At 41.0% G+C, this 14,477-nt stretch overlaps 1 protein-coding gene across 1 annotated transcript in view; it reads right to left on the reverse strand.

Moving 5' to 3' along the window:
• ZFYVE9 (zinc finger FYVE-type containing 9) overlaps positions 1-14,477 on the reverse strand; it is a 44,728-nt gene that overhangs the window by 3,150 nt on the left and 27,101 nt on the right. The window contains exons 10-15 of the mRNA XM_009483218.2: positions 9,674-9,898; positions 7,157-7,239; positions 6,307-6,411; positions 3,468-3,618; positions 1,956-2,036; positions 387-549 (exon numbers count right to left, since the gene is read on the reverse strand). Of these exons, the coding sequence (XP_009481493.1) occupies positions 387-549; positions 1,956-2,036; positions 3,468-3,618; positions 6,307-6,411; positions 7,157-7,239; positions 9,674-9,898 (808 nt within the window). The remainder of the gene's footprint in view (positions 1-386; positions 550-1,955; positions 2,037-3,467; positions 3,619-6,306; positions 6,412-7,156; positions 7,240-9,673; positions 9,899-14,477) is intronic.

The following is a 14,477-nucleotide window of genomic DNA, read 5'->3' on the forward strand; positions in this document are numbered from 1 at the left end:
TCAAGAGTCCAAATATACTGTTGCTGTTCAGCAACGTTATTTCCAGCACTACTTAATGCAAACTAAGCACCAAGAGAGAAAAGTGACCACAATATGCAGGGTTCAGTGCTGAGTGTTGGAGACAGATTAGTGGTGTTCAATAACTGGGTATTAGCAATGGCAAAATATCCATAGATTGACAACTTTCTAAATAGATGCCCCAAAGCTCTGGTATCTCAATTCCATTTTCATTACATTTAATTGCATCTTATCACTCAAAATAGAGGCACAGACTTGTAATTCCTATTGATTTGAAGACTCATGCACCTTAGAAGATCAACTAAAATTTTTAACAAATACAGTCAGACAGTCACCATTCAATGTCAAGCGCTTGCTCCTCTACTTACCCCTTACTAAAGTTTTTATCATCTTCTACCCACTGAATATGAACATGTTCCTGAGGATCTTCAGCATCTACTTTGCCACAAGTGATGGTGAAGTCTTTCATCTCTCTCAAGGCCTGCCTCAAGGAGTCCATGCTCTCAGCCGTTATCTGAACCATTACTCCATCTATAGGGAACCAAGAAATCCTCATAAGCCAAGATAAGCCACATGAACTGAGCCTATATTAAGAAAAAGAAATAAACATCCTTCCTCTTTTTGCAACAGAAAGGTTAAACATCTATTTTTAAGAGTCATAGGCAGCAATGCTACATGAGACTGTTTCTGAACTCTCAGATTCCTAAAATGCAGCACTGATGAGCATTGACTAGCGAAACCACAAGGATAATGTGAAGTCCATCTACCAGGTAAAGTCAGCTATAGCAATGGCCACATTAGTTTCCCTCAAAACTTGACACCTGCTTGCGGCATCCCTCAGAAACCCTGTGTGACCCGCCCTCCCGCTGCATTCAGCTGTCACCACTGTTGGCACTGGAAGCAGCACTCCAGTGATGACAGTTTTTTGGGAAGTCAGTGCTTGCCTGACAGTGGCAAAAGAGACAGAATTTGGATTGGATCAGTGTAAATTACTGCAGAAATAACTTAGGAATGATACACTTCCCCAATGTACCTTAGATATATCCAATGGATTCCTTGCCTGAATCCACCTGTACCTCTGTCTTGCGCTAAACCACCAGTTTAGACACAGAAAATGGTATAATGACCTACATATACCTGACCTACAGTGAGATGGCTGCTTTTCAGCCCTGGGTGACCACTCACCCATGGACTGCATGCTCACACAGCTGCGAGCTCTCAAGTTGGTGCAGCTTAAGGAGTTCCTGCTAGTCAGTGCAGCTGTGCTAACTGACTGCACGCATGGGCTTCTTGCATACATCACTCACAAACTGTAAGGAGCACACTTAAACCCTACTGTCTGCACTGTCACATCTGCAGTGAGGTCACACTACAAAGTTCCGTAGCTCAGCTAACAAGCAATAACGGCTTTCAATCTAGTGTACACAGTCGGCATTTATTTCTGTGATATGACAACTGGTAAAAGAAGAACAAACCAAATCAGGGGGGTACCAGCTCAACAATCTGGAGTTGTCATGTTCTCATCTGCCCACATACAAGAATATGAACAATGCACATTCATAATCTTGCATAATGCAGAGCTATTTGGGAACAGAGTAAGTTTAGCAGCGCTTCCGCTCCTGGTTGGGGGATTACACATTCCACATTTCTTAGGCTCACAATTTCCTCATTCAACCCAAACCTGTAAACTGGTCACAGGCTCACAAGCCAGGTATTTCATATCTTACCCTCATTTTCTCGTGTCCCTGTTCTACAGCATCTGGACAAGTTCCTCCTCATTAAAGGAAACGGGGGGGGGGGTTGGCTAAAAAGTAGGATAAAGCTGAAACAGCAGCATGATTCAAATGCCCAAGGCATAACAGCAGAGCCCTGCTAACTACAGAGTTGAGCCATGTTAAGAGGGAAACTGTGTTTTAAGCAAGCAGTTCAGGTCTTACCTTCTACTATACTGGATTTGGCAAGGTAGCCTGAAGAGGATTTTAAAGCTCCACTGAACACAAAGAAGCTGGCACCAGTCACTGCAACAACAGGAGTGATTTAGTGAGGCTTTCATCAAAACAATGCCTTACACAAGAATCAGGTATCGCAGCTCTACCATCCAGAGAGGTGATCAATCTAAATCAGGACAAATGCTGTTTAGAATTATGGTGACTTTAATGCATGTCAGAGGCTTGGATATGGAAGGGCAAATCACACACTTATCTTCTAAACTGGACAACAGTTTTTGTCAACCTTCATGAATGCTCACTCTCCCTCTCCCCTTACACACCTCTAAGCTTCAGGACTACTAATTTAGGGTAACCAAGTACATAATTAACTTCTAAATGTTCCCACACAGCTGGCAAAGATTGTGAGCGACCTGTTTAGGGATCACACTGTAACTCCAACCCACTGGCAAGGCCACAGCTCAAAGCCACCTGATTTAAAGTAAAATTCTCTTAAATGACCACTAAGCATCAGGAAATTATTCCTGCTGGAAATCCCTCTTCTTGTCCCATATGCAAAATGAACAGAAGTCAGATAAGACCATCAGTCCTGAACAACATCCCATGCCCGTATACTGTTGCATTAGAGATGCAAAGCATAAAAGGTCTTGATTGTTCTCATTTGGAGATAGTATAAATGTCTTTCCCCAAAACCACAAAATTTAAATTCTCAGCACACTGCTGCTGCAGCCTTTCAGCCTACTCTAACAAAAATAAAGCCTGGAAATTAAATGGTCTAATTGAGGTGAACACAAGGAGTTTCTTGAAGATGCATTACTAAAATGCTGCTGTTGTTGGTTACTCCTATTTACCTTTCTCTCATACTAAGTCTAATCTTCCTCCTTTCACATAGTATAGGTCAAGCACAGGCAACCACAACCTCACCTGTAGTCTCCAATAATGCCAAAGACAGCTCTCATTATTAAAGTAGAGATGTTGCCTAAGCCAGTTACAGCACTGTGACCTCTGGAGCACCGCAAGTCCTGAGCTGTATTGTGCAAGCAGCGTTACCATATTTACAAGGCAGCAAGCTGTTAGGTGCTTTAATTTATGTCTGCTTGATCTATGAAGTTGCTAGAACACCTCTCTCTCAGACAAATTCATAACAGCACCATTGACCTAGAGAAGCGTGATGTGGACTGTACACAGGATGCAAACTGCACAGCATGGCCCTTGACAACCGAGAGCATGGATTCTGCAAGGGGAGTAACACACCAAGGGGGTAAGGGGCAGATAGAGCAACGTGCTCCTTGTGTTGCATGTCTAACTCACAAAGCTGCCCATTCAGTAACACCAGCAACCAGAATGACCTTCTGCGAACATCTAGCACAAACTCAGTGAAATGCAGGCAAAGCCAGTTCTGACCGATTCACAAAGCCACATGCTGGAACAGTAACACAAATGGCAAAGAAGTCATGCAGAGCGCCAGGAGGGAACGGCCTCCTCCTGAACCCCCGTTCTCACCCTTCCTCGGCTGATTATGGATGCTGATGGCCTGTGTCTGGTAATTCCCGTCATCATTCTGAACACACACCAGATGTGAGTCTGCTTTCTCATTGAAGCACGCTCCCCCTGCTAGAACATGCTCGTTGGATTTGTTCATGGCTTTCATCATCTGCAAACAAAAAGGTTTACCATTTCCACCTTGTTCATCAAGCACTACCATAAATAGGTGATTCTTGGAACAGTTTAATCAGACAGAGCAAGCTTCTCAACAGTGCTCATATTCTCATGTCAGATTTTAGCACTCAGAACCATAAACTGCTTTTGAAAAGAGGGTTCAGGTCTTATACCGCCTAGATGCTTTAAAGTGCCACCTTTTATGTAATTAAGATAAATGGTATAAGGGATAGCTGAGCAAAAGCTATTATCTCTAGCTGTTTTTAAAAAATAAATTCACAGGAAAAAAAATTAGAAAAACATTGGGAGGAAATACCTGCCTTGTTTACAGAACTACAGTTGCTTATGACATAAATCATAAATGCTGCCTCCACAGTTCAGTGCTAGACCAGCGCTCAGACTTGTGACATTTAATCCTGGTTCTGCCATGACCAGACATCACAGCTTTAGTGTGTCTCTGCTTCACCTGCATGAACTGGTGGAACTGGGATCAATGTTCCCAATTTGAAGACCTTTAAAAAAGATCTGAATCATAGACATCCAGAAATAATTTTCATTCTCTGCAAAGGAGACCTCCAAAAAGCATCCAAAAACATTTGTGATATATCTGTACTTCAGTTCTGCTGATTATCATCTAACATACATGTCTTGACAAAATATTCTTGTAAATTATATAGCGTCTTTCCTTTTTTCCTCTCTTCCTCTTCATGGAGGCTCAGCCTATGAGATATTTGATCTAAAAGAAAACTGAGGGAGTCACCTATCTCTGGAACTTGTTTCAAAACCAAAAAGTGTATGTTTGCTTAAAAAAAAAAAAAAAGGCAAATTAAATTAGACACCCCCCAGGGAAAACCCTGATGAGAAGGAAAATGCTGAATTATTTGACATCTCTTAACAGCCCTCATACTCCCATCCTCTGCTCCCTGTAGCTGATAAGCACGCACACTACACACAACAGATTTGTCTCTCTCAAACATAAAACCTTAATTATAGTGTCAGGAACATTAGCTGATGCTCACTACTGACAAATGTGCACAGGTGTAATGTTTGGGGAGGAAACTTAATTAAGATTTTGCATCAGACAACAGTGTATTTCATTATCTAGTTTATCACATCATGCTCCAGAAACAAGATTTTAGCTCAACAGCAGCCATCTTTATGGAGCCCAGTAGTTGCCATTAGCATAACAAGAAACAACTGGACACAGCAGCTGTACTTTTTAACAAGGCAACTGGTTAAAAAATGACAGTCACCTTTGCTGCGGGACTAAACAGGCAACTAAGTATCGCTAGAAGTTGTAGAAAGTTTAAATAATTTTGAAGATAAAAATATGTATTTAATAATAAAACTATATATTAACATTTGTTAACTACAGTCTGAATTCTCCACATTTAATCCATCCATGAGATTTAAAACAAGATTTTTCACTTTCTAGATAGTTTGGGTGACACTCTTTTCTAATTAAAGACTGCTTTACATGAGAAAAAAGTAAAGGTCTTGTGGTTTAATTCATCTTAATTCAAACTATACTCAGATGAAAAATCTCTAGTAATTCAATCTTTCAACTGGATTGCAAGCAATAATGTTAAATAAATAACACTTTCTCCATTTAAAAAGCTGAATCCTTGCTTCACACCGGAAAAAGGACCCAAACACAATGCAGAGACTTTGCTAAGCTGTGTAACACAGGGATTTCCTCACAGCCCAGCTTAATGCGATGTCTAACACAGAACTGAAGCTAACACACTTGCGAATGCCAGGCAGTTAACACTTAGAAAACTGAATCTCATGTGACAATCCGTATTTAATTCATGCAAACTTTACTGACCTTTTCCATTTTCTCACAACTGCATCAAGAATTAATATACTTTTTAACAGACTCCGTATCTTCTTGCTTCATCAGTTTCAGCTTTTTCAAACTTCACATAAGAACACTTTTTCCATTTAAAATTTCTTTCTCACTATTATTTTACTCAAATGCTTGCTCTTGAGATAACGCTGTATTCTGCTTCGATATTACAAGAAAGCTTACAAATACTGTTTTGCCCAGGTTTGCTCTCACCCCAACTGCTGATTGGTTTCAAAATACCAAGTTACCCCCTCCTCTTCAGAGAGAACATGAAATCAATCACCTTCTCCATTGCTCTCTCTCATTATTGTTCAAATATCATCTCCCCCAGCTTTCTCAATAGCACTAAATCCTAAAGATGCTGATTCATTTTCTCACATCAGAAACCAAGTATAAAATGTAGATGTTGAGAGAAATTTTACATAAAATAAACAGCAACCCAGAAAATACTAATAAATGCTTCAAGTATGCACACACAACATAGATGAGAAAAGCTAATGCACTTTTTCCTCCCAGTTTACCTTAAGTGTAAAGTTTGTCAACTTATTTGTTCAAATCAAACCAGTATTTTCTATTATGTACAATTACACTTTATATATAAACAGTTAAAACACCTGAAGAAAAAGAGTTTAAGAGTTTAGTTAATACTAAATTGCATTGCATTCTTTCTGTGGAGCTACCCTCACTCACTCTCAAAACGTACGCGTCATGCATTTATCATTTACTTTTGAGGCAGTTTTCCCTAGTGGTAGTGAAGAAAATAAAATTCCTTTAGATCCCAGGTCCTCCAACCACAAAGAAACCGTACACAAATGTATTTCTTACAAGCGTTACCTCATTGTATCTGTTGCTAGGAATTTTGATGCTGGTTTTTCTGACTTCCATATCAACCACTAAACCTTGGACCACAGGCAGCGTGTACTGGTAATTTCTGAAGTCCTGGTAATTAAAACAAGTTTTTAAAAGTTAGGCATGATGATCATCATTAACACCACAGGCTTCATAACTATCCTAGTGACTACGAGTTAGCCCATTAAAATAATTGTAATCAGTGACTGAAAGGCAGGGAGGAAGGGAGACATCACAGCTTGGAACCTACATAATCGAAGTACACAAATGAAAAAACATCATGACTGTTAGCCATTTCACTGATTTTCTTACATCAAAATTAATATTCTCCAGCTTTGAATGTCATCACTGTATGTAAGAAAATTTGCTCTCTATGTTCTGTTACATTACTGGATAGAGTTATTAGTCTTTCTAGCAGTGAGATTAAGTCCTGCATCAAAGAGAATTTTCTATATTGAAAATATTAGCAAAGGAGGAAGAGCTAATAACTTCACTTCAGTTGAAGCACTGTATAATCAGAGAGCTGTGACTGCACACTGTGATGACCTAGCACTTCTGAGGAAGGAATCTGAGCAACTAATGCACTTGTTTCAAGATCGAAACATTCTCAGGTGGCCAGGTTTTGGGTGTTGATTTGGGTACCTTTTTACAATTCACTCTGTTGTTGAAAGCTAACACCCAATATCAGTAACAGCAGGTAAATTCACCCAAATGCCCACTATTTCCTCTTGCCCCCTTCTGAACATGCCAGCTACTATGTACAACAGGAGTACAGTTCTCCCCACATTTATCCATTCACAACGATGGAGCGTGCAAACTTTGTCTCAGCACTTACTGCAAGAAGGTTCATAATTGTGTGTCCAGTCTCTCCAAACAAAGGCTTACGAAATCTGACACTAAAAAGTGGGCATGGATAAACTAGGATAAAATAAAACAGAAAAGGTCAGATTGAAGTCCACATACTGAGATTCTGCAAAACCAGACTCAAATACAATCTCCTCAGTTGAATATGGTAAGCAGCAGCAGCAAAAGAAGAGACTGGAAAGAAGGCCAGAGTTTCAAAAGCAAAAGGGAAGAACGGTTTAACATTACAATGCACCTTACACGTGTGTCATGGCTCCTTGCCCTCCACGCTAGAAACAAGAAGAAGAATTATGTGGAATGCTTACAAGTGGCGCACTGCAAGACTGAACCTAGTAATCTGGACACTGATTGCAAAGATGACCTTTCTAAATGCTTTTCTCAGGCTACTTCTTGGAAATGGCTTCTTCCTTTCTTATGACCACCCTGCTGCTCTCCACTATAGCATCATAAGCCTTTAGCTTCTGTGGCTGACATGTGTGACATTCAAGTGATAATACAGATTATTTCATTTTTTGTTTCCAGGATTTCATAAGAACGTGGTAAATTCTCTAGAGGAGTATGTCAAAAACAACTAAAAGGACATTTATGGTATGTCAGCAATGCAAAATATCTGCATTCCTTGGCTGACTTAGCCACACTTGTAAAACATCTATGATGCAATTCAAAGTGTAGTGTATGGATCTGGCTGCGTCACATTATATTGCAGCAGAAGCCATAACAGTGCTTGAAACATGACTCATGCAGTAGTATGTAATGCCAAGGTTTTCTAAACGCATGTTTGAAGGAAGGTTCCTAAACTATCCCCAGGCAAACACTCAGCCTGATTTCCCAAAATGCCACACATCTTCACAGTTCCCAGCGTAGTCAGAAGGGGCTGCAAAATGCTCAGCAGGTTTGAATAACATCATCAGGATTTCCTGGTAGAAATAAGCTCCAGCTTCTGCACACTGATGCAGTATCTGGAAAGCATCACAGCTCCTACACATGCACCATACAGCTGACCAACTCATGAACAGTGACCTGAGGCACCAAGAAGTGTTGATTGCCCATGTCTGCCACCCTGGCTGCACACAGCAGCTCAGCTATGTCCCAGATGCGCTGAATTCCCTCTGCTTGAGCTGTACGGTTGATCTGCAGATGCTCAGCAGGTGTTTTCTGGACATCTAGCAACCGAGAGCGACTCCTGCATCTGATCCGCTGCGCATTCAGCAGCGCTGGACAAATGGTCAAAATCTGACAATTCTGCCACAAAAGAGGATGTATCCAAGGAAATCTGGGACGCAAATGCACCCCTTCCGAGAGGGGATTGAGGAAGTAATCTGCAGCCACAGCACAAGTGAATACGCCTATATCCGAACCACAGCTATAGAAGTGATTCAAACCCCAGCTTCTCAACATACTCAGAGCAGGTACTTCTGTCTGTGAATACCAAAACATTTGTTTCTGTGCTCAAAACCAGATGTCACATCCAAAATATGAGCATCTTTCTTTGTTTTTCTAAATGTTGATGGGAATAAATACACTACTTAAAAACCTCATGGATACACACAAAAACTTACACACATCTAACATTAATGTTTCTTTGGACAAGTTTAACCTGCAGTCCTCATCCGCAGAAAGAAAATTTTGAAGATTTTCTTCTCTCCAGTAACATATGTATTTTATGAAAAATTCCCAATGTTCCCTAAACATCACAAGTTAAATTTACAAATCCCTACAAAGCATATTCTAAAACTTATTTTGTTAAAAAGTTTTGAAAAAAAAATTAACAGACCATTTTCATAGTAATTCAGGTTTACCACTTTGCCAATTAAAACAGCAGATGAGCAAGACAGCAAATTTTTGGCCCATCATGGTGGACAGACTTCCAATAATCTCTTTGATCCAACAATGGCAAGTGTCTTTTGAAAAAGATTTTATCCTAACTTTATGCTAATTTCATGCTAACTGCTAAGACTTTGTTCAGCTGAAACTCTCTCTCCAGCTTATTTGTTACTAGTTGCAACAGAATTTTTGCAACAAATTGCCACGTCAGTTGCCCCTGCATACATATTGTCATTCTCTGGAAAATGAGTGTGGTTTTAAAAACCTAAAAGCAAATGCTCTTCCATTTCAGCATGGAAAGAGCTTAACATCTCAAAGGTTCTCCCTTGTCCTAACTACACCAGCTCAATCAGACTTGTTCTGCACATAACTCTATCTCAGGTCACCAAGTGAATTACAAACAGCTGCTCAGAACTAGATTTGTCTCCACAAAAATCTCCCTGATCAACTAGTACTGTTGTAAAAGGCTGTAGGTCATATCACAACCTCAGTACTGCTGTGCTGTTAGTTTGATGCAATGTGGGTATAAAATATAATTTTTACTTGCCTGTTCAAGCTTGCGTGGCTTTTACTGGTAACAATTTAGGGCTCTGTGTGTGTGCTCTAAACTGGAATATATTCTCCTGCAGAAATAATTGCAGCTAAAAGAATGCATGTTACTTACGTCTGTATTCAGCTCCAAGTCTCAACATCAACCGAATGGGGAACACTTTAGCCCAGGGAGTCTCCCATTTCTGAATGAGGATGCCAAACAAGTATGGTGGGGTTGGGAGCACCAGGTCTTGCAGGGACTGATACGTGGCTGCAACGTACAAGAACCCTCCATGTTCTTTGCTTCCAAGGAAGCTCTGGCTGAAAAAGGAATGTCCCAGGTTGCCAACAACATTACCTACGAACAAAAATGCTTGTTACTTCACTAGATTGAGAGCTATAGCAAGAATTTAAAGAGTTTTTCGGAAGGGGAAAAAAAGATCCATATTAAACTCCCTTTGCTTCCTGAAGCACTAATGTCTATTAATCACACAAGAAACAATGATTTGTGTCACACGGGGGCTCAGGTTACCTCCTGTGCAAAAGTGCATAATCCGTTATGGAATAACTGCTGTAGACTAGAGCCACCAAAGCCATGGTACCTCCGGCTGATCCACCTTTGGTGACAGATGTACTCAGTGACTATCACTGGTAGGAAGTCAGTTTTGTAGGAACACACACATGCCTTCATTTCTGCACCTGACTGACTAAGCCATGCCTGCAAGTGTTACCAGGACAGTACATACAACCACAGACCTATCGCCCCTCCTGGGGGAGCAGGGAGGGGACTAGCCTCAACCATTTCTGTGATCTGCCTGTTTCATGGAGATCTGCCTGTTTCAAGCAGTAGAGGCAGTGTAATGGAAAGGATGATGCATCCCAGGGATAGCCAGGGAAGAGGAAGAATAGCTCAGGCCAGTATTGCTGCTAAGGAAGTGGTACCTGCAACCTCCCCCTAGCACTACAAAAGCACCCAAAGAAAGCCCGTTACCAGTGTCTTCCAGATATTCAAGGGGTTTCCATTGCAGAAGCTGCTGTTGACTGAACTAAACTTTTAGAACTGGCTGCAAATAAAGGAGAGATGTGCACCTGGTCAAAGAATTAATGCCCACTGGTTGTCCTTCCATTTAGGCAACCCACTGGGGTGCCTGCTCACACATATTGAAGATCTGCGTCTTTTTAAGAATTACACAAAAGAGTGTTTATTTAATTAGTATACTTAGTATGAAATGCAACTGAGAGAGACCCAGGGGAGAAACATTACTAATTTTTACTCACATTTTTATTCTTTGATGCTGTTAATTTCAAAAAATGTTTACACTGGAATGGCTGAATGAATCTGAATGTTGATTAGATTATTATAGCATCCAACGCAGCATTTAACATTGAAGCAAAGAACCATGGTGTGATTCCTTTTATCAAATGACAACAACAGCATGCAAATAATGTACAGAACAGCTGATCACAATTCTCCATAGGAAGACGTGAATATTAATAGTGCTGATTTGCTCTCAAAGAAAAACACAAGTAGTTTCAGAGAGCACGGTGTGGTTGATCACACCACTCGTGAAGAATCACATGGGTTTGAGGCACTCATGCAGGCCTCCTGGGCTTCTGCAGTAATCCCAGGCTTTCCCACCTGCAGACAGAGAGACTGCTAAGCAGCAGTTTCTGCTCTTTCTCCACCACCTCATAATGGAGTATTTGTATTTGAACGCAAGGCAGTGATGTGCCTGTTGGAGACATGCACATCAACTAGACAGTAACTGGAGGGTTTCTCCCTTTTATGCACAGGAGACACACAGAGAAACACAAACACCAGGTTTCAAGTAAGTAAAAACATGAGTTACAGAAGTGCAACTTTGACATCCTTGTAATACAAGTGTGATCTTCAAGTCAAGCCTTCCCTATTTTTATACTGCAAAACAGCCTAAAAATCATACACAAGCATTTACAAATGCAAGAAAAATAAATACAGTAGGTACGGTTTTGGCCAGCAAAGGAAAGGTTAACCAATGAGTCCTTTCAAGCCTGTCCTTTACGCTGAACCCCTATGAAAGTCCCAAGTCATAGCAACTCCCCATGAAGCCAGCACCAGCATGAGAACAATACAGCTATTCCTGCCCTCACCCTGGAGATGTGGCCATGCTACTTTGCATCCCTCCAGACCACCCTGGCACAATCACCACCGAGTATTGCTTCCTTCACATGATCTTGTTGGGACCTCCAGCTTTAAATATAGCTACTGGCAGGTCTGTAAACAAAAGGGTCCATTTACACTCTGACTAGTAAGTTCATATTCATAAGTTCAATAACAAATAAGTTCAGGGGTTTCCTTGCTATTCAAATTTATAGGCATCTCAGTGGACTTTTTTTTTTTTTCTGTACCCACAAGGTGCTGCACATACTAAGCTCTCAAGTTCTCTGTTAAAAGGCAACAGGCTTTGGCAGCCCAGGCACCGCATGGCAGGGTGCAGCTTGGACGTAGTTTGCCACCATCCTGTGAAGCTGATTTGTAATTTTACAGATACACACAAGCCAGAGCTGACACCAGTAACCCAGATGAAATTCCAGAACTCTTACAGTGGCTACAATTTCTGTAATGCTCAGCTAAGCATACTTGATGAGAAGTAGCTACTGGTCAAACTGAAGAACTAACATGATTAATAGAGCCACATCAAATGGTGTCAGCTGCTGAAAATCATCGATCCTGCCCATGTGCAAATGCATTTCTCTGTCAGCCTGTGCCGTGACACTATTGCCTGCTCAGCGAATACACTGCTAACGCACCAACTCAGGCATCTTGCTAGTGAGTGCAAACCAATGTATCAATTGGTGTTCATGAAAAAGATTTTCACTTATCTAAAATAGCTGCTGGTACCTTTCTATCTCAACTCCACCCGTTTACTTTTGCAGTTCCCACCTACCCTCACTAACCTCCTCTTCTTCATTTATACTTCCTTTTTCCCTTCCCATCTGTTCTCACCCAAATAGAAGCTACAGGCCTGATAGTAAAATTACTTGGTGAGGTTCTCAGTTCCAACATGACTGTAATAATCCTTTCTAACCTTAAAATGTATGAAGTGTATGAACTGCTAAACTGAATTGAATTCTGCACCCTTTTCTTTAGGATTTTTTGTGTGAAAGAGGCTAAGCAAAGTGAAGCTGAACAATACTATATAGTTTTGAGACGTGCATTACTGCCCACTGGGATGACAAAGCAGACATTTCCACTTGTCACTGATGCCAAGTGCTGCAGCAGAAGGGGACGACTACTTATTTTTTCCATTTTAGGAGATGGAGCTTCAAGGCTCACACGCTTGGGATGCCTTAACAAGAATTTTTTCAGCCAACAGAAACATGAAAAAAACCCTCACAGTGGAATCTGCAACTCAGCTGTTCAGCACTTTGCTACCATAAGCCACAGCATTATAAATTACTCCCTTTGACACAAGCAGCTTACACACTGCAAGCTCCGATAGGTTACCACTATTAAGAGGACAAACTATTGGTATCAGGTAGTTGTGCTGCAATTCATTATTTGTAAGAGCATGCAAGACCCTGCTATGTGGAGAGCATGGGAAGAATCAAGCAAGTGTTTTCCCACACACTTCTCTAGTGCCCTTGTCAACCAGCACACCCAAGTCAAAAAGCCTATTTGGGCTTTGGGCTTGTCCCATGAACATGTCTGCACTGACCAGCGGCTGTCAGCCTTCCCTGCCACGTCTTTGAAGGTGGTTCCAAGTGATTACCCCACTGATAAGTTGCTGTTGCCAGCTCGACATGGTCAAACTCAACCCACTGCACCGTTACACATTTTAAGCATAGAACTGTGTTTCAGAAGCTTGTAGAGAAAGTGTAACTGCCAGAAAAACCTTCAAAAAAGCGATCCTTCTCAAAAGCATGTAATTTAATTTACAAAATATCACAACTTCCTTTCTAAAGAGGTAATCTCAGACTTGAACAGAAAGGTGCCTTCCCTTATATTAAGTTCCAGCACCTGACATCAGACAACTGACATTATTTCAGAAGTGCCTTAAGTGTGCATGATGCATCTAAAGCAGCTCTGCACGAGGTCAGTACTTACTCTCTTCTCAATTATGCTGGGTTACCCTTGACTTTAAATCCTAAGCAGGTCTATAAGTCCTTTAAAAAACCATGCTTTTATCCACTGATGTGACTTTCTCTTCAGTCACGGTCCATGCTGGTTTGAATTCTTCACTTAGGTATCTTCCTCTGATGAACAATGTACTTTGTGTATCAGTTTGGCAATCCCTTCTGGGGATTAGTTTATATAGTTTATAATAGTTTATACCAGGAAAGGTAAAGAAAAAAAGATTCCTGCATTTGTTTATTGCCCTCAATATGTGGTGAAGCCAGCTAGGTGCTTTTACCAAAACCCATGACGTTAAATTCCTAATGTATGCTTCATATCTTTTAGTTAATCCCAGGTCAAAAAGCCGGTATTAGCATCCAGTCTCAGGGAAGGCAGACATATGTGGCTTGGGGAAGTCAGCTGCATCTGTCTGGCCTCACTCCACTGTCTTCAGTAACAACCAAGAACTGCCAAGTTCCAAACACCATGCCAGCATCCTGAAAACCCTGGCATCCCAGTTCTGTAGCAAGAGATGCAAAGCAACATTCACTTGGGAACAATCTGGCCAGATGGATTTTCTTAAAGAGCAAATGAGCCCATACTCTTTGGAAAACCAGTACAAACCCCGTCACTACCACACCAAGAGCCACAAAGAGACACAGAAGAGACAAGACCGTGAATGCAACTTGATGGCACAACACATCTGCAGCAGTTACCAACATTGAGAAAAAACATAGGAAATGCAACATTCAAAGTTCTGACCATACTCAGCATCTTTTTATTGAAACGCATCAGCAAGTAATTTGGAAAGAACTTACTCATATTGGCAAGGGACACAATG

This window comes from Pelecanus crispus, chromosome 5, assembly GCF_030463565.1.
Source record: "Pelecanus crispus isolate bPelCri1 chromosome 5, bPelCri1.pri, whole genome shotgun sequence".
NCBI lineage: Eukaryota > Metazoa > Chordata > Aves > Pelecaniformes > Pelecanidae > Pelecanus > Pelecanus crispus.